Below are 21,837 nucleotides of genomic sequence, written 5' to 3'. Positions count from 1 at the left end.
ATAATACTTACGGTGCCTGTTTATAAAATGGCAAGGTCGTGGAAATTTACCATTGTAGAAGGATAAAACGTTCTTCTTCCCTAACGGCTACTCATTGCACACCAGACCCAGTAGAAACAGAAGAGCAATTCAGGGCTCTGCACGACCCAAAGAGCCAACATCTTCGTCTTCTCTCCTACTCTTCACCAGCATAAGCCTGTCACTCCAGGAGAGCTGACCTGCTCACCACCCCATGAACTACAGGAGAAGAAAGGCTACAATTGCTGCTTTCCTAGGCTGGAAGCACATGATCTGACCTTGAATCCTGGTGAAAAAGAGAATAGCTGCAGGGTGTCAGGACTTTCCAATGGCTTTAAAAATTTTTGAAAAACTCTCAGAAAAAAAATCAAAGCATAACCTCAAGCAGTTATTTCACTTAATATGCTATTTTAGGCCTCGAGATAAATTTCTAAAGGATGAATTTGTCTTTTTCTGGCATTTATGAGGTCCTCATTGTGCCCTTGCTAAGCCTTTGCTTGGGTTTTCCAGAGTGCTGAAAATCTCAACCAATAAATCATGCTTGTTTCTACCAGGGGCTTCTATTTGCTCGTAAAACTCATTTTTTCCACAGAATTAAAGCAAATTCCTTAGGCTGTTTCAGAACCTTTAGAATATTTTCCTGTGATTGGATAACATCTATCCTTGCCTTTACTTAGAGAAAAGTAGGTTATTTGAAGCCTATGGATTGGTAAACCAGGAAGTTTCATTTTCTGTTCTATACCTAGACACTTTCCGTGCCATGGAAGGTCATGGCACCTAGGCTTTGCACTTTGAAGTGAATTTCCATCTAGAGTTTGAACCATGAATGAGGAAATGTAACTTAGATAGTGTTAAATGAAATACGAAAGATGAAAAAGAGCCTATTTTTATGTTAATATTTTCTTTAAGTATATTCAATTCAACAATATTCGTGGAACACCCACTATGTGCCAGGCACATTAAAGATGCCAGAAACACAGAGAAAGATGCAAGAAAGTCCTTCTACTTACAAAGCTCACTTTCTAATGAATATGTGCCCCTGATTTTGAGAACTATCCTGAAGTCACCGATGATCATGTGACAAGTGAGGGACAGTCTACACACCTGTCAACAGGGGTGGTGTCAGGTCAACGTGTCCTTGGAAGAGGTCAATCCTAAAATACTCTTAGAAGAGGTCAATCCTGAGATGTCCTTGGAAGAAGTCAATCCTAGAGTCAGAAGCTGTGGCTAAGAGGAAGATGAAGGAAAGTTTGACCCTTTTCTTACTGACTCGAAGTCAATTTAGTCCAGACTCTGGGCCTGAATGTGCCTGGAAAATTTTCAGCATTGGAGATGTTGGCCACCGTCCCCAGACTTGGGGAGGGCAACAGAGAAATAGCTTCTAAAGGACTCAAGGACACAGCTGGACTATGAATAATAGTAAAGCCAGTGAGAGCTCATGTCTTCAAAGACTGAACAAATGTGCCAGAATTTTAGCCATGGCTATTCCAGCTTTTTACGAGTGCTTTGTATTCTCCTCACTATCTTTCTCATATTTCCGAAATTACCTATGGAGGATTTATATTGATTTTTTAATAATTCAAAATATTTTAAGAAAAATGTTTGCATTATAAAGTACTTCAAGTGACGTCTGACATCTATTCCCAAGCAAGGTCTGTTGAACTCCCTACCAAGCAGTTATTAGCACTTGAGAAAAGACCCAAGGAAGATCTGGCAGATCATTTGGTGAAGGCCATGGCTTCACCAGTGGAGCTTCCAGGGTAGAATAAAGAAGTGCTGTGCCCATCACTGCTCACACAGAAGCCCACAACTACCCAGACCACAGCCGTTTCCATGGATGCACCCAGCAGAGGCAGGATCAGACGTCAGGTCTGCTGAAATAAGTAATCCTTGACGGTGTGAGGCTGGCTCCCTCTTTCCATGGGCATTCAGTATGCTCAAAGTGCTAGTGACACCTGGTAGATCCCCTTCCAAAAATTTGGTTTAAATCAAAAGAGTGTTTATTTATAGAAAATTACACAGACCACCATCTGAGCATGTGTGTCATGTGAAATGTAGTTCACCAGAAATCTACATAGTGTACACAACATACTCCAATGGGCCTCAAAGCCCAGGTGCTAGTGAACACAGAAGGAAGGAGGAATTCTGGGTAATTCGAGAGGCCCAATCACTGAATAATAATATAACTGTAAAATTTAAAAAGCACTTTAGTTTTACTAGACATGAAGACTTTGCTTACAGAATTTCCAAAATTTAAAAATCGTAACATATGTTACATCGAGTTTCTTAGACTCATTATTTTCAAAAGGGTGATCTTTTTATTGTGAAAGTAGTAACCTTTATGTGTGGTTTGCAACCAAATGAAAAGTGAAAAGATGGGTACATTTGTGCCATAATAGGATCATATTAGGTTACAAAGCTTCTATCAGCATGCTTACCATGTTCTCTGTGCTGTTATAGCTAGCATTTCCTACCCTTCTTAGTTGTAATAAAAGAAAAAGCTTCATGAAATGTGACCTAGAATAGAATAAATAGCATTGTTCTCAACTCAAATATAGAGGGAGAAAAACCTAACTCACTCTTTAGCTTGGAAGTAAAAAATACTGTTATCTTTTATAAAATATAAAAGGGCCTTTTCAGACAGCTCTTACACAATTGTCTACGGCTCCCTCTGGATAACATACAATCACGTACATTACTCTGTCCATTTCTGAGTGGCCGATCCTAGTGAATAGGCATATTTTCAGATGATAGCCTATGCTCCAGGCCTTATTAGCTTTACCAAATCCCTTCTACTTTTCTGTCCTTCCTTTCTTCTCTGTTGCTTTCCTTCCTTCTTTTTAGATGGTTGCCTACGCCCTATTTTTTTCCCCAAACAGACAAACAAAAAATTCAAGTTGGCTTATAAAAGGAACATGTATACACAAAAGGTTAATAAAATAGAAAATGAAGACCTACAAAGAAAAAGCAAATAGGTCAACCAGCTACTGGAAGAATCAGACAATGCCAATTGTGTTTAGAATTAGACAATCGTGCTTTTCCACTCGGTCTGTGCAGTAATGTTTATCTTTGGTTTACCTAGTGGACGGCATAGAAATGCCAAGCTCTGCTGTGACAGCAAACGCTCCCAGGTGGAGTTAAACAACTATTTAAAAGTATATTGAACCCTGGCATCATTATGCTTGTTCAAGTTGTACAAGAGAAAAGACAGCAATTCTAATTAGATTCCCAGCTGCTTTTTAGGATTTTTCATAATAGTTGGTAAGTTTAATAAGTAATATATAGAAACTCAGCCAATTAGATAAAAATGAGACAGGGCACACAGCTCTGGGACTGGCGTTTACAGATGCATGTGCTGGCCAGTACAAACCAAACGAGGGAACTGGCATTGCCAGAGGGCACCAGCTGAGCCTCTAACAAAAGTGTTGAGTTGACGTCATGTCTGACACACCAGGTATGAATCTTAGCTCTGAGTCTCAGGGACTTATTTGTAAAGTGAAATGGATATTCCTTGAATGGATTTGAAAGTGTTCCTGTTTTGATATCAAATGTGTCTGCGTTTGAATACTGGTTCCAGCTCTTAGTTGTTTCACGATCTGAGAGTTAGTTTTCTGATCTACCACTGACTTCATGAAGTTTCTCTCTTTTTTCTTTAAGATTGAATAGCATATATCAAATTTTCAACATGGTGCTTGGCACATAGTTGGTGTTCAGTCCATGTGAGCTCTCTTGCCTCCTTCTTATGTACAAGAGTTAAATAGGAAGAAGACATCCAGCATGGCACCTGTGGGCACCCAATTAATTAAAGTTAATGTATTACAGTTCTCTTCTATTGTTGCTGCTCTATAGGAATGGAGGTGGGAGATGAAGGCAGCCAGAAGCCAAAAGTAGAAAAAGCCTTTATCTACACGAAAGATGACCTGCCAGTGGCTGAAACCATGGCAGACAAGCTGGGAGTAATAACTCCCTTTCCGGCAATGAACACTTTGATTTATGGACTTCCTGAAGCCTTTTCAGTGCCTTCTGGGTTTTGAGTGTTGATTGTGTAGGGCAACTGCATAATTTCATTATTCAAATGACAAAAGCTGTCACTTGTTCCATTATGGAATATGGTATTCACATGCAAATGGAAAACATAAATAAATACCTGGAGTGGGGAGAGAAAGAAGCATGGCTAGATGATAAGTTAAATGAGGCAGGTGGTCCCAGCAGGCTGGATGCGATCAGGCTGTACTTTTGGTACTGATCTCTTTGAATGGAGATATCATGGAGTGAACATTTGCAGACATTTCCCTCTCTACTTTGCTAGAGTATTCCCCAGGGACAAAGGCCACCAAAAGAGAGGTTCCTAATGATATTAAATATACAAGATACCATGATTTTCTTTAAAAATGGGGTACTAATGGAATATATGCAAAAAGGAATTACTTCTCTCTTCTGAGGGGAAGTAAATAACACGCTGAAATGAATACACAAAGGAAACTATGGCTCTTGCTCATAAAATAATGAGAACAACATATAGTATTCCCTATGAAGCTCTGGCTGCAGTAGCAGGAACATGGATCGGGAGCAGGTGCCCAAAGATATGAGGAATTTGTTAGTTTTATTTGTCCTTAAGTATTATTTACAACAGAAAATGCACATTTGCAAGATGCATGCTTGAGTAATATCTATTATCTTGAACTAGGTCAAATTAATCAATCTTGTTAAAGATGTACATGATGGTTCTGATCTGTGCTTTCTTGTATATTATCATCAGAGTGTTTACTGTTGCTTTAGAAACCAAGAATGTTTTAATATAATGGCTTACCAGCATTGGAACCATAGACAATAAAAGGGTCTCTTTTATTTATTTTATATTGACATGATAGCTTGCCGAATAGACAATAAAGTATGTATTTTTAAAGGCTCAGAAGGGTCTTAATTGTTTGCAAGAAAATTTTCAATGCTTCTATCCTCCCTCCACCCAAGTAAGACTATTTTTTGAAACAATCAAGAACATACAGTAAAAATCTCTTTTTATTTTACCTGTAATACATATGAGTTGAAATATGTAGGAAATAGCTCTAACGAAAAAGATATGCCGAGGATGCAATAGATAAATATAATACCAAATCCAAGAAAATCAATTACTTCATTCTAAAAGACAACATGCAATGGACCATCTGGTCAAGGGGCTCCAGGCTCCTCTCATGGAAAAGCAAAATCTCGGTCTGAAATAGTTGTGCAAAGAGGAGAAGACACACAGAATACAGATTGAGAGACCAAGATTCTATTTCTTTGAACAGGTGTTCGTGTGACTTTGGGCATTCATAGGTTTCTCTCAGTTGACTGTCCAATTGTAAAGTGAATGAAATGTCTGCCTGGCTACTTCACAATATGTTATGGTAATTAAATGAAATTCTATTTAAAAATGATTTGGAAAAGCATGAAATGCTTTGCAAGTACAAACATTACAAGGCCAACAAAACATTCTATACTTTCTCGATTCTGATAGATCCTCAAGTTCCTCAGGCCGTGATTTCACTGGCAGGCTAACCAAATCCTGGAATACAAAGGCATTTGTAGCAGAGTTTGATTATATTCATGAACAGAATTTAGATCACTTTGTCCAGAGGACTTGTGGCAGGATTGGGAGGCAGATGACACACTGTTTGTATAACGGTGAACATAACGGATTGATTTAATTAATTCAGTGACAATTAAGATATTTAATCCAGTTTGAGGATGTGTAAGCGAAACATCTGGTTGACTTGTCTGAATCTTAATTATCACAGATATTTCTACAACACATAATACTTCTGGAGGAGGAAATTTTGCAACTGTTAAAAATTAAGTATTACGTTTATCCCTAACCTTATTATTCTATCAGCATTTTAAGCCGCTTATTTCACACTGGGTTTGGTTTAGATGAAGAACAATTCATTTTAAATTTTTTTCCTCCTCCCTCCTCCCCATCTATTTAGGAGAGCACAAACTGAATCATGGTACCATAACCTTAATGTCACGTAAGTGGCTTCCCATTAGTGAAAAAATCAAGTGCTTATTGAGAACTGATTGATCTCGGCACTTTGCTCTGTGGCTGGAGAGGACAAGTGGCCTGTGCCATTATGCTGTTTAGACTCGACTGAAGCGATATGACCAATGCATGTGAAATAAAAAATAAAAGATGATAAAATTAAGCAGCAAATTGAGTAGTATCAAATGGAGATATTCTTGGTAAATATTCATGGTAAAGAAAAACTGATGGAAGCTAAATTATGGACATAAGCCTTCATGGAATGGGTTGTGTTTGAAGGCTTGTATAAAAATTACCTGCATTTTCAAAGAATTCAATTTACTTAAATGTGCTTGCAAATATTCAGTGTTTAAAAAGAATCTAGCCTATTTAAAAATAAAATCAAGATTTTGGCACACTTGAATGTCGGCTCATTTAAGCTTCACAAAACAGTATTAAAAGCATTTTACTGATGAAGAAAAAAAGAAGCAGAGAAATTAAGTAACCTGCCCAATGTCCTGTAGCCAGTAAGTATTTGAATCAGTACTTGAGCTCAAGTCTGTCTGCAAAGCCTATGATCCATGTTTAATACCAGGATACCTTTTGAGGAATACCGGGATCTTAAGAAGCATGGACTGATGGAGAGAAGGAGAAAGGTGGAGCAAGCAGGATGCAACTCTGGGAGTACAGAAATATCTAATGTTCTTTGAGATCAGGGGTCATAATGAGACTCATTTCAAATCCTAGCTACTCATTAGACTGAGGATCTTAAGGTACTGCACACTTTAGTCAGCATCACTTCAAGAACTTGGCAAGGATGATCCTTCCAGTGAGGGGCAGCAAGGATTACAAATGAACAGGGTAGTGCCAAAAAGTTATTGATTTCTGTCAATCATTTTGTGAAATTTGCCCCAAATATCCATAATTAATATGACATGATATTAGACACAAAGCATGTTTACTAAGAAAAAAAGAACAGGGTCTAAAGGATGGATTTTGCAAACCTAAGCCAAAAGATAGTGGAATATATCATAGCAGGGCAGATCTGAAAGGCAGAGGAAACAGATGTGGAAGATTGGTCTCAATTTGTCCTCACCCCTCCGCATCCATGCTCTTGAATAGCTCCTCCCTCCACTGGTTCTGGACTTGGCTATGGTACTTGCCTTAGCAGATGAAACAACAGTAAATGTGACACAAGCGGAAGCTTGTGTTGTGCTTGGAATCCTGAAAACACCATGATAAGGAGCCAGTGATAGCACCTGAAGGATGAGAGAATGAGATGCTCCTAGCTGACAGCCTGCCATGTACCAAATATGCCAAAAATCCTAGCTTCCCACCCACCAGCTGGCTATGGTCCATCAGAAATCAACCAAGCAGACCCTGGCCAGAAGAGGTGACCACCCGATCTAGAGAATCATGAGTTAAATACAATGGTTGTTTATTTTAAGCAAGTTTTGGGGTGGTTTGTTACACAGAAAAAGCTAATTGATATCATAGAATACTATTTCAAGCAATGGGAAAAACAAGCAAAAGGTATTATATCCAAGAGGAGAGACTATCTGTTCCTTGTTTCCCAAATAGAGACCTGGGGACCTGGAAGGATCATATGGCAAGGGCTATGTGGTATGTCCAGGCAGAGAAGGCCTTGGACAGTCTCAAAGAATCCTACACCTCAGAATGGTGAAAAAAGCAGCAGATCTACTCATGCAAGTGACAATAAAATAGAAAAACACCATAAGGTCTTTGGAAGCACAGCACGCTTTCCCAGTTTGAGGCAAGATCACTTACTGTGCCCTCAAACTGAGTCTAGACAAAGCAAAGATTGTCAACAGACAATAAGAGGCCCTGTCAATAACAACAGGAAACAACACGGAAGCAACTGAATGGACCACTGAAGACATTGATGATGGACAACATGCTTCCCAATGGATGTCAATGTGGACAGATGTTCCCCAGGGGCTACATTCTTCCTCTCACTCCCCTGCCCCTATCCAACAAGTGGCATGCATCAATTCTTCTCTCTATGAAATCAAAGTACCATTTTATTTAATCTATCAGCTAGGCTCTAACTCTAAGACTAGTGTAATTTATTCTGTGTTTTGCATTTGCATATTTGCATACATATATATTCTATATTCTTAGTGATATAGTTGAAAGGTATTAATAAAACTATTAACTTCTGAAACCGTGGCAACACAGGCAAAGTTTATAACTATCACCTGAACAACAACAAGTAATCACACAGATAGAAAGCTGCATCAGCATTAAAAATTAGGGAAGGGTGCCAAAGCACATGCCCCCTAAATCTAACGATATCCTATATATTGAGCCCTCCTAAGAAAGCGCCACAGTACTATGTAGAGAAGACCTTGGAAGTCTTCGTAAAACCCCCAAATCTGCAGGGGGAAGGTAGAACATAGAAGAGAAAGGAGCACACCACGTTGTATCCTGTTCATTGAAGCAAATTAACAATTCCCAAAAGCAGATGAAGTGGGGCTATAGCAACAGTAAAACCACAGGTGTGGACCACTTCTCTCTACCTTGGTGGAGAGCAAAGACCACAGAAGTCTAGCATGGCCACAGCTTTCAGGCAGCTGGGCAATTGACAAAGCAGAATTTGGGTGAAAATGTGGCCAGTGAAGTGGGTTCATCACACTCAGACAGCATGATAACATAATGAAGTCCTGAGGTTGGGATTACCCACAGTCCCAGCTCACTCCCCACTATACTCTGTCTGTCAAAAAAAGGGGACCTATTAATGCAAATTAATATTACCAGCACTGCAGCTACAATAAAGGGAACTATGGCATTGAGTTATCTGAGGACAATCCATCCTCCATGTCAATAATGAAATGTCAGACCTATGCAGAATCCTCTATGTCTGAGAGAATAAACGGGAAAACAACTCACAAAACAAACCCACAAACATTTATAAGACAGAAATGATATAAAGTAAACTTATGACAATATCTTATATGTGCAATTCAAACATTAAAAGTGAATGACATTGATGTAATAAAACACAAAAAATGACAGAAGGCAAGTGCTGTAATTAGAAAGGAATTTTCTAAACAGCAGGTAGAAATAGAGAACTTGAGAAGATAAGAAAAATTATGGAAGTTAAAAATGTAATAATAGATTTATTCTCTATTAGCAGCAATAAAAAGCTGAATTGCCAGTGAAGAAAATCAGAATAATGCTATAATGTACAAAGTTAATAAGTTTACCTAGATGAAGAAGGAAGGGAAAAAACTAAGAAAAGAATGAAAAAGAAGAAAATCATAACTGGGGTGTAGAATGAAATAAAACACACTTGTAAATATTATTTTAAAAGAATAAACCAGAACAAATAAATGGGAAAATAATTATATATAACAAAAAATGAATACAAAAATAACTATAATTGTCAATATTTTCTGAGCAACTACCATGTAATAGATGCAGTAACAGCTTTATAGATTAATTATTTAATTTTCAGGAAGGAATCAAGTGGTCGGCACAATTATTATACCTATTTTATAAATGAAGAAAATGAGGCTTAAATAATAGAATAAGAAGAAATTTTTTTCCAACTTAAGAAAACCCGAATGAACAGATTTAAATGATTCAGCAGATAATACAAATACACCAAAAAAAAAAAAGTATAAACCTCTGGCAGTTGTATACTTATATTTTGAATTTAAAGAGAGGAAAGACACTACAGGAATCTAGGAATCTAGGTGAAAATATATATATGTGCATATATATATATATATATATATGAAAAATCTCATATGTATGAGAAAAATTCATTTTCTTCAGATTTTACCACTATATTGAATGCATGAGAGCCATGAATCAATATCTACAGTGTTTTAAACAGGGAAGTTTATTTCATCTACTATATGTCTAGCCAGGTCATCAACATACACACAGGCAATAGAAGTTACTGTCAGATATGCAAGGGCTCAGGAATTGAACTACCACAGACAATCCTGAAAAACTGCTGGAAGAAATATTCTAGATTTACAATAAATTAGCTAAAATACTAACAAGAATAAAATTTAGCAAAGTGGTGATGAATAAAATTAGCATATATAAATCAATAATTTTCATATGTACAAACAATAACCAGTTAGTACACATAATGGAAGAGAAAACCGATGTATAATAGTAACACAAAATAAAATAATTAGGAATATGCTTAATAAGAAATACGCAAAACCCACAGGAGGAAATTTTAAAACACTCCTGAAAGACCGCAAAACAAACTTGAACAAACGGAAAGACACAGCATGTTCTTGGAGAGAAGACTCAGTTTCGTAACTGATCTGGGGAAGATGGGAGGAGATGTGCGGGAGGAGGTAAACCAGGCTCCTGCTTTGGTCATGTTGAGTTTGACCCTTTGGGAAAGAGGAGGCATAGGCATCAGGTAGATGAGCATCAAGCACTATGGAGCAGTCAGCATGAAAGCTCTGAATTTGGGAGCCTTGGCACGTCACTTAGCCACAATGTGTATATGGAAAAGAAAGGGACTTAGGATAGAAACCTGAACATTCTGACATTTATAGATCAGCTGGGGAGTGGAGGGCCATCACAGAAGACCAAGGCCAAACTGTGTGGCCAGTGAAAAACAAGAAAAACTGTGAGTAAGATATCCTGGAAGCCAAAGACAACCAAGTCATTCAAGAAGGGAATGTTCATCCTGCGTTCCCAGTGTCTGGTCCATAGTAAGAATTCAGAAAATATGTGTTAAATGAATGAAAGTGTGAATAAATCAATGAAGAAATACACTTTTCCTAGAGACATATAAATTGTGAAAATGGACTCAAGAGGTAGAAGAAAACAAAAATTTTAGACTAATCCTGTGTGTATATTACATGGATATATAAATGCATGTGTGCGTATGTAACACAACGGAAAATAATCCTGAATTAATTAATTAATTATACAATTAATTATACAATTAATTAATTAAAGGTTCAAATCCACTTTATTTTAAAAGAATAATACAATATGGCCAATTGTCTAATAGAACCAAAATCTCCAGTAAAATATTCAGCTAAACGTGCACTGAATTGCTATAACAGAAGTGGGAAGGTATTAAATATTCATCAATAAAATATTGAACACTAAGTGTACAAATAATATGGACTCATTGGTCTTGGATAAGACCCTGAAGATCAAGCAAACCTCTCCCCTTGTCTCCAAATGGGCCATCCTAATCTGCTCCCACAGCCAGGCATTAGTCTCTTCTTGCAACTTGCCACAAAATCCTCTTTCAACAAATTATTGACATCTAGAACTTCAAATGACTTGTAGAGGTCTTCAAACAGCCACTTGATGACCAGATAGTCACAAGATAGAAGCTTGGCATGGGTTTCTCTCTCATTTTTAAATATCTTCAGAGAATGTCTAGGGTTAAAATTAAACCTGGTATTACAATAACTACTTAGTCTTTCCTTAGGAGCAGTTCAAAAATGGTATGATTAATTTCATACAGCAGCCATCAAAGTAACTTTCTCGATGTCAGCTGTGTTCTTGACCATATTTAATTAGAATCATGTTGCCCGATTGATTTATTTTCTGTGTGCAAAGTCTGTTATGTCTTCAGAACAATCATCAACATTCTTTAAGAACATTCTTACTCTTCTTAAAATCTAGAACAGAGCCTTTCACTATGTAGAGGGTGAGTTAGCTCATTCAAAACCACAAGCCAAAATTAATTTTTCAACCTGTCATAAAAACAACTAAAGAACATGTATGTTCCTTCCAGGCTATGATTGGTTTTATCTTTTCATATACCTTCTAATGAAGCTTTACTTCCTTAAACTGTAGAGGAAGCAAATAAAATCAGTTTTTCCTCCACATTATAGGTAAAATGATATCTTGTGTAAATTATAAATAATGATTGTTTCTTACTAGCTTATTATATCTGTATATTTTCCCTGCTTCTCAGACCATTACTGAAGTACACTTTCAGCCTTATCTTGCAAAAAAAAAATACTGTTTTGAATTCACTTCACCCTTTGTGCAATAATATTCTTTGCAAATCACTAAGTAGTCCCCTGATCATCAATGACTGTGCCAATATGTTCTTACCACTGGGGGCTTCTGTCTGGTGCTACAGCTTATAAAGTCAGGCATGCCACTGAGGTGGGGCTGAAATGTGAACTTGGTGAGACTGTGGCTTCCTTTCCCCATCTTTATCTCCTCTTCCACTTAGTAATAATATGATGCTGGTAATGGCTGCTTCATCTTTAGTTAACTGTTTTAATCTAATTTAACCTACTAGGATAAGTATTTGAAAAGTTCATGGAACAAATGAGCAGAAGATTTACATATGCGTTTATGTACAGAAATAGAGCTACATTTTCTGATGGCATGGCTTGATAAAGTTAGTTCAAAATGAGGAAAAATAAAAACTTTGCATCTCCGTGTACCACTCTAAGGTGTAAGCACCAGAGGCAGGGGCAAAGCCAGGCCAGATTCTTTTCTAACCAAAGGGACAGTGTGTTGTGTAGTTAGTGTATTGCCATCTTTCTCTGCCGTGGCATTCTCAGTCACTGTAATCCCCAATTTTTATTTTATTTCTTGTTGTCTCAGCATATTCTCTAAACGATATATAGCTTAGCTTCATTTCAATGATGCGACTTGTTTGCCAGATGTGAAGGAACTTACATGATATATTTTTTTAAGTCATCAAATGCCTTATAAATGGAGGAATATATTCCAGACAATGCAAAACGTGGGCTGGTAGAAACTGCCCCCAAACTCTGGAAACTAGTTTAGTGCTGCAGAATAGACATAATGTCCACCACAGTGAATAAGCCCGTGACTTAAATAAGAGCATTAAAAAAATCACATAGGTATAATAAAAAATTGGAATTATGAATAACATTGTTTTCAAACCTCATGAAAAAATGGAGTTAAGGAAAAATTAAAAGTTAAGGAGATTTACTTTTATTTATGTGTTTTATGAAGAGAAATTTCATTAGTTCATAATCACTTGCTATAAACTCTATGTACAATTATTTATGGATTTATGGGTATATATATACAGCTCATCCATTCTAACAACTGCTAGTCACCTGAATCAAATGTTATGAGACAGGGCATTAAATATGCAAACAATTGTAAAAGTGTACTAAATAAATTTAATTAAATATATGTTGACTACAATAAAATTTGTATAAATGCTAAAAGCATAGCTAAATGTAATCATAATTTTTCAGATTTGCTTGCTTGTCACATTAGATCTGAAAAAAACGTATTTCTTAAAGCCACAAAGAAAACAATTCTATCAATGGGAAGATGATTTATTTACCTGGATCTTCTATAGTTAAGTTCTTTATTAACCATTGAACAATGTCTGACCCTAGAAAAAGAAAAAAGAAAAACACAAAGATATGTGAACATGTTTATATATGTTAAATTTAAGAACTCAACTTTTGGCACCCATATTAGTAGGAATGTTTCTAATTTTTATAGTAACAGATTAAAGATCAGCCACGTACGGAGTTCTGAAAACAGAGGGGGAATACCTAGTTTTTCTTCACTGAGCCCAGGTACAAACTGGTAAATTATTAAGTATGAAATATTTATACATAAAGATGTAATATACTAGTAGGGGATAAAGTGATTCATTCATTTGTTCATCGAATAAATGTTCATTGAGTGCCTATTATGGTTCAAGCCCAATTCTTAGCATGGCACAACCAATACTTTGTAAGATGGTCCCTGTCTCGTTTCTGGTTGTCGCATCCCATCCTTGTATCTACTCTCAAGTCAAGCTAAATTTGTTGCCAGATTTTGAACACTCCTGTGTGTTTCAAGTCTCTGTGTCTTTATAATACTATTCTCTTTGACTGAAATATCTTTTCACTATTTTCAAGACATCCAAGATTCATTTACACAATAGAACTTTCCTTGACACCCCACCTCTGTCCACTGAGTTTACAACACCCTCCATGGAACCCCACGAATCTGTGTAGTCTTGTAGTGATGATCACACAATGTCACAGCTGTTTATTTGATTAGTACTAGGGGGAGTACTTTGAAGCAGGGTATCATATTCATCTTTGTGTATTTGGAGCATAGCAGGAGTTTAATAATATATGATGAATAAAAAACATGAGTGAACATATGGTTTCACTTCACACAGAAGAAATGAGAGAGAGTCTGCAGAAAATGTAATTGAACTAGATTTTGATATATGAAAAAGACAGAAACTTAATTGTTGAAGGGGCCTATATCAGAGTTAAAAAGCAGAGAAAAGTGAATAAAACTATTTATTGCACACTTTCTATGTACTAGGTGCTTGGAATAATAGGAACTTGAAACTAATAGAAGTGTTCACAACACATTCAGCAGGTCTTGAGTTCCAGACTAAAGAACTTGGATTTTTTTTTCTGTAAGTCAGGCAGTGAAAGAGATATGCAATATTTTTTGAGCAGAAGAATGGCATTATCAAAGCAAGTTTAGGGAATTTGACTGGCAATGCATGTGAAGTGTCCTAGACCAGTCAGAAAGAAAGCAGGGCAGCCAACACTTCTGGTCGTGATCCAGGATTGAAGGATAAGGTCCTGAACTTGTTCAGTTTACAGCAAATTAAGGCAAAATTAGAGACTTGTTTCAGGATTTGGAGACTATTTCGGCATGGGGATGGCCAGTGGGAGAAATAAAAGAGAACTCAAGGTCTCTAGTCCAGGAGCATGTGAATAAATAGAATGATGAAAATACAAGCAGAAATGGGAGATTCAGGAAGAGGCGTTGATTTACCTGTTTTCAGCATAATTTACTTCTACATAAAATAGCAAAAAATATGTATTAAAATAGTTACGTATACACAGTGAGCTACATCAGGCTGCATGAATGAAATTTTGTGTGAACTGAGATTCCATTTCCACCTCTTGGGCACTGGCTGAAGTTGCAGCCTACTCACCTGAGATCTGGCAAATGAGTTACATTAACAAAAGCTAGATAATTGCTGCTTGAGGCAAAATAGTTCAGAACTAATTTCAAAATAAACTTGATTATCAAGTTTGACAAAAATGTCCTAAAAGTTATGAAAGCATTAACATCCAACATTGATTTCAACACGCATGCATTTTTAAAATAACTTCAAGTGTTGAATCTATCTTGTATCCTTTTATAACTGTTCATTTTACAGCTGCCATTGGTTTAAATGCGCTTGAGAAGATGGATTCATCTAGATCCTAGAGGAAGATCTGAGGGGAGGAAGGAAGGAAGGAAACCACTCACAGGAGTACGGGCATTACGAAGTGTTGTGTTCAACCTTATAGCCTGAGTTATCCTGAGGCAGGTCTTCTCTTTAAAAAGAGAAGGGGAACTCAGCTTGTCAAATATGGATATGGTGATACTTGACCAGTGTTGAATTCCAGGTACCCAAATTTTATTCACCGCCTTTGGGCACTCTGCTCATTTTTCACATTTGAGCATCTATTTGGGGAACACATGTGAGCAGTCACTGAAAAATTTCCATTCTTTTGAAGAGTGTCAAACATTGGTTCCAGGATTCTAACTTTTTCTTAGTGTGAAAAATGATATAAAAATGCTCTTAGAGAAAGTTTAAAAAAAGTTTTTTTTTCCTCTCTCTCTTTTTTTTTCTAGGCAGAAAGAAATACAAAGAAACCTAATTTGAAACTACATTTAATTCTGGAAACAGGAAACTTTCTTTCCTAGCCTAGTTTTGGGTACTTCTGTTACAGTCATATTTTCAGTTCATCTCTGAAAGAGTCAATTTGACCACCTGTCGATATCATTTAGCAAATGCTGCAGTAGTTTTATTTGTGTGAGCACCCCAATATACTTACGATTTTAAGTTAGAACAATATGAATTATTATTTTATGTTAAACGTATACCCAAAGTCACCATATTTACCTATTCTGCATCTATGATACCAAGACCTTAACTCCCAGTTAAGAGAGGTAGAGACAGAGAAAAAGAGAAAAATTCCAGCATCTTAATGGAACCAGAAGATTGAAAGAGAAATATGTCATCATAGTCATGTTGAGAACTATCATTCAAATTTAAAAGGGAGCATAATAGCCAGGAGGGGTCTAGGAAGGAATGGCATCTTTCTAGCAATTTGTCAGCCTTATGTTTAGTGAATAAATGAGCAGATCTGATAAAATTTTCATGTACAAATGTATATATCCAGAATTTTGGGGAGTTCCATTTATCGTTATTATTGAGGAGCTTTGAGTAACACGTAGGATATTTTGTTTTCTTTAAAAAAATTGTTGGCAAGAGAGCTATTGACTAGCTACAGTGTGAGACTAGCAAAGAAATGTCATGCTATGCTACACGCTAGGAGACAGAAGAAATAGCTCAGTGATTACAGCCTCTGGAAAGCTTAGACTCACACTAGGCTTTCCAGGACCCATACTCTAACAAGAGGATTGTCTCCTACTCCACGACTTTGCTAATGCTATTCCATCTCCACCTCTTTTCCCTTCAACTAATCCCAACTGACTCCATACAGTTCAGTTCATACATAACTACTCCAGGAAGCCTACTCTTCCCATCCCACCTCACCTTCCCAGGTAAAGGGTTTCTCCTGTACGTCCTACTAATATCCTCATCATTCCTTACACTTGTCAATGGTTTTAGCATCCTCTCTTAATTTTTTTCTGTCTTCCCCTTTGCATCATGAATTTCTTGAAGGCAGGCGTGTGTGCTATTCATCTTTGGATCCCAAACACCCAGACCAGGGCCTGACCCATAAAAGGTGATCAGTAAATGTTAAAAAAATGGATGAACAAACAGCAAGATTCCCCTCTCCATATCCTACTCTAAGAAAGTTTACAAAAGGATGGCATCGTCATACAAAAACTATTTGACAGGCATTTAATTTTCAGCTACCATAATCACCCTTGACAGTGATAATTCTCCCTTTTAAAAGCTATCACTTTACCATTCCATCCATAAATAAAGCAAAAAAATCAAAGACCTCTAAACATCAGGATTATTTCCTCTGCCATGCTATGGACCCCAGTGGTGAAGGAGCTTCCCCAGCCCTGCCCCACCGCAGAGAGGCAGCCTGGACCAGGCTCTGTCCTGAACCTGCGTTATCCCGTTACAGCCCGCACTCCCTCCACAGATTACAGCACACCCTCAGCTACAGGCGTCCCTCAGCTACAGCTACCCACACCCTGAACCTGAGGTAGAAGTTCACTAAAAGGAAAATGTTGTGAAACCTTGATGAATGTGATAGATGGGGACTTTGTAAGCAACCAAAATGTTATAATTTTGATTTGTGTCCTTTACAAAAATAATCTCTTTTTGTAATTTCTGCTAAAGCCATTAATGAAAACTTTGGCTCTTAACCACAGTGGAAACGGCCCAAATATTCCTGAGGCAAAGACATTGACCTTTCCAATATATCTCTTTCAGGAAAATGAATAGGCTTTTTGCATTGCCTAAATGCTGTTGATCAGTGCTCAGAACCACGCAGACACAGTGTTGGCAATATGAATATATTATATTTAATGGCTACCATAAATAATCCACATTTTTGATAGGATAACTGTTCTCAAGATCTCTTGCTAAAAATAACACATTCTATAGATCTGGAAAATATTTTTCCAACCTTATTCCTACTTCCTTGAAATAGGTGCAATGACTGTCTGCCATCATATTGACTAAGTAGTATATAACGAACACTGACTGAGTTTCAATGGCGGTCTGGCTGGAGACCCACAGTTTTAAGGACAAGAAGAAAAGAATGCAGAGTGAAGCAGATTCAGTCATCCGGGATTCCCTTGAGGAAAGAAACTGTCTTACTCATTACATTTCCCCCATTCTCTGTGTAGTGCTTTACCACAGATCGCCGTTAAATGTTTATGGAAGGCATGGCTCAATGTTTACGGCCGTATACTTTACGCACAAAGGAGCCAAAATGCTGAAAAATCAGCTCTAACGGTATTTCCCATTCAGCATTTTATAACACCCCAGTGTATGTCTAATCGTTATAATTTTAAAATTCTTCATGCAAAAACAATTTTTAACTCAGTTTAATTTTAAAAACTGCAGACTTTCTTTAAGGCTTGAAAAATAAAGGTATTTTTTTTAAGCTAGCATATTACCCTTTTGTCAAGCTGAAAGAATGAACTAAATTTCTCCATCTTTCAAACAAGTAACTGCTAATATCTAAGAACACCATTTTTTTCTCGTGATTACTTGTGTCCGGCTTCCGATATATCCTGTCTAGTCTTAAATGTCACTGCACAACCATCATCAGTCTGAGGATTCAACAATTCCTCGGAAGTCCAAATCCTATAATAGAGTCTTTCTATCACTTTGTTACTAAGACACCCCAGGGTCCCCCATGGTGTGTGTTCTCTCTCACTGCAATGAGTCATAAGCTCAACTTAATCATTGGTGTGTTACTAGTGGTCTTTGGCTGAATGGCATGGACACTTTTTTTGTTGTTGAGATATAATTGACATATTATATTAGTTTCAGGTGTACAACATAAAGATTTGATATTTGTATATATTGCAAAATGACCACCACAATAAGTATAGCTAACATCTATCACCATAAACAGTTACAGATTTTTTTTCTTGTGATGAGAACTTTTTAAATTTATTCTCTTGGCAACTTTCAAATATACAATGCAGTATTGTTAACTATAGTTGCCATGCTGTAAATTACATCTCATGACTTATTTATTTTATAACTGGAAGTTTGTAGCTTTTGGCCACCTTCATTCATTTTGATCACCCCCCACCTCCCACTCTGGAAACCACCAATCTGTTCTCTGTATCTACAAGTTTGATTTTTTAAAAATATTCTACATGTAAGTAAGATCATATGGTATTTGTTGTTCTCTGACTTGTTTTCCTTAGCATAATGCCTTCAAGTTCCATCCATGTTGTCACAAACGGCAAGATTTCATTTTTTTTGTGGCTGAATGACAGTCCATTGTATATATATACACCAGATCTTCTTTATCCGTGCATCCATCTATGCACACTTAGGTTGTTGCCATGTCTTTGCTATTATAAATAATGCTGCAATGAACACGGGGATGCAGATATCTTTTTGAGTTAGCGTTTCCATTTCCTTTGAATAAATATCCAGAAGTGAAATTGCTGGATCATATGGTAGTTTTATTTTTAATTTTTTGAGGCGCCTCCATTGACACTTTCAAATGAGAAGTTAATAATATCGAAGATTAATACAACAGTAACAAAAAAAATTTGAGTTCTTTCATTAGGGCACTTTTGATTAAAAAGAGGTACCTGTAACGAAATAGAAAGGATGCATTTGAGCCTCAAGGACAAATGGAAGCAGGGCTCTGATGATGTCAGAAACTTCTCTCTTGCTCTCATGTTGGTTCCTTTCTGGACATATTTCTCTAAAAATCAGCCTTTGCTGTTTCCCATCCACAAAGTGGTCATGACGGTCCATAGCTTTTGGGTTTATATCTCCTCCATAGAAGGCAGCAGGCAGTTTGAGGCTGAAATCTCATACTACAATTCCTAATTCCTGATGGACGGTCTCAGCCTGGGGAAGGTACCCGTTTGCCCATCAACCAACTGTGGCAAGAAATGTGGGATCAGAGGGCAAAAACATGGCTGTGCTGGGTGGGAGGAAAGATGGAAGGCGTTTCCAGAAAGAATAGGTGCTTGGCAAACAAACAATAGAAGTAAACTACAGCTTCCTTCCAGTTCTTCAGCTTTTATATCTCCATCAGGAAAAAAAGCAAAAAGAGACGGGAGGTGGAGCTCAAAAGCATGTCAAGTTTTGAATGAAATGAACATTTTATTCTGTCTTGTTATGAATATAAATGTTTTCTATATGAAATTATTATATATCTGAAAAGCAGAGTGTAAATATATACATATATATATTTTGAGTGTGAATAAAGCCACACTTCATGTGCAAGTAAAAGAGCTATTCAAAAGAATTTCATGGTGTGTATGCGATTGTGTGTTTTGATAAGAGTATGTCTTTTTCAGTAAAGAATTTATTTTCTAAAATGAATAACTAACATACAATTAAGTATTGTTATGTTTGGATTTTTATATATCAGCTATATTTGGAGATTACCCAGCTTTCATAGAATTAAAATTAACTTCTTTTTTTTTTAAAGATTGGCCGTGAGCTGACATCTGTTGTCAATCTTCTTCTTCTCCCCAAAGCACCCCCAGAACATAGTTGCATATTCTAGTTGTAGGTCCTTCTGGTTGTGCTATGTGGGATGCCACCTCAGCATGGCCTGATGAGTGGTGCCATGTCTATGTCCAGGATCCACACTAGCAAAACCCTGGGCCGCCTAAGAGAAGGATGCGACCTAAACCACTTGGCCACAGGGCTGGCCCCTAAAATTAACTTCTAATCACAGTTTGAAACTGGATCAAACTTGTAATATAAAAGCACATCTTCTAATCTTCCATAGCTAATAACAGCCCTGAAATCCAGAGACCAATGGGAAAGTAATAAGCAAACAGAGTATATTCCTTTCAGTAAATCTGAAACACATTTTAAGCATTGGTCTACAACACTTTAAAAATGCAGAAAAGAGGACATTTAAATGCATTTGTAGATATGATGGCAAAAAGCAAATCATCTGGTTCACTACATTTTCGCCCCAGGTTCTTGCTCTTCAGAGTTTTATGGCCCTTGTCCTGAAAGCAGAGTTACAGAACATATTGGCCTTTGTAAATATAACCTGAATCTGCAAATCAAAGGAATGAAAGCCCAAATATTCATAGCAATTACTGCTAGTGTGCTCTGAAGAATTATTTCTCTACCTTCTGGCAAAGCACAATGAAAACGAGTTAGAGTTATAGGGTAGAGCCGCTAGGTTATTTAATCAAGATGATGGGAATTTATCTGGATTTTTAAATTTTGTTGTGTAAATTCCATAAATCATAAAAAAGATTTCTTCAGACACGAAGCAAGGATTTTGTGCTTCTTCAAAGCCTGTGAAGCTTTAGAGATGGGCAGCAAAAACCAGCAAAGTAAGAAAGACGACAATAATGGGAGGATAAAGGATGTTGAGATGACTTGAAGGATTGTTTCTTACCCTCTCCCAGAGCCCAAGATGATTACTGATCAACCAGAGCAGCTTTTTCCAAATCGTGTTCTGAGAAACACTTGTGTCTCTGAAATTCGATGATGAGAGTAAGTGTGAGAAATTCTACAAATCAGGGCAAGGAAGGGAAAAAATGGTTCCTTGATGTAGGCTTTCTTACGATAAAAAGCACTGTAAAAAATCAAGAGAAGTTTGGGTTGTTTCCTCAGGATGGGGATATAGGATCCCTTTAAGGGACCATTTTATTTTATTTATTTCTCTGGTTCTGTAGTTCTTTAGACTCACAAGAAATGAAATAAGTAATAAGTGTGTATGTACCTAACAAATTGTTGTTAGTGCTGTCAAGTTGATTCCGACTCCTAGCCACCCTGTGTACAACAGAGTGGAACCCCGCCCAGTCTTTTGTGCCATTCTCTCACCTTCTAGTGCTATATCAGACAATGCTCTGCTGCTATTCATATGGTTTTCATGGCCAATTTTTTTTGGAAGTGGGTGGCCAGGAGCTTCATCCTAGTCTGTCTGAGTCGGGAAGCTCCGCTGAAACCTGTCCACCAGGGGTGACGCTGCTAGTTTTTGAAATCCCGGTGGCATAGCTTTCAGCATCACAGCAACATGCAACCACCACAGTATGACAACCGACAGATGGCTGGTGTGCTTCCTTGACCAGGAAATGACCCCAGGCAGCGGTGATAAGAGCAGCACAGAGTCTTAACCACCAGCCTGGCTTCTAAATATATACGTAACAAAAGAGGGGAAGTTTCAAATCAATAA

At 37.2% G+C, this 21,837-nt stretch overlaps 1 protein-coding gene across 1 annotated transcript in view; it reads right to left on the bottom strand.

Annotated features, from left to right (window-relative positions):
- The window catches only part of RGS7 (regulator of G protein signaling 7), a 498,621-nt gene that overhangs the window by 153,029 nt on the left and 323,755 nt on the right, over nt 1–21,837 (bottom strand). The window contains exon 4 of the mRNA XM_046679301.1: nt 13,323–13,373. Coding sequence (XP_046535257.1) covers nt 13,323–13,373 — 51 coding nt within the window. The remainder of the gene's footprint in view (nt 1–13,322; nt 13,374–21,837) is intronic.

This window comes from Equus quagga, chromosome 12 (assembly GCF_021613505.1).
Source record: "Equus quagga isolate Etosha38 chromosome 12, UCLA_HA_Equagga_1.0, whole genome shotgun sequence".
Classification (NCBI taxonomy): Eukaryota; Metazoa; Chordata; class Mammalia; order Perissodactyla; family Equidae; genus Equus; species Equus quagga.
This window is presented reverse-complemented; position numbering and strand designations above follow the sequence as displayed.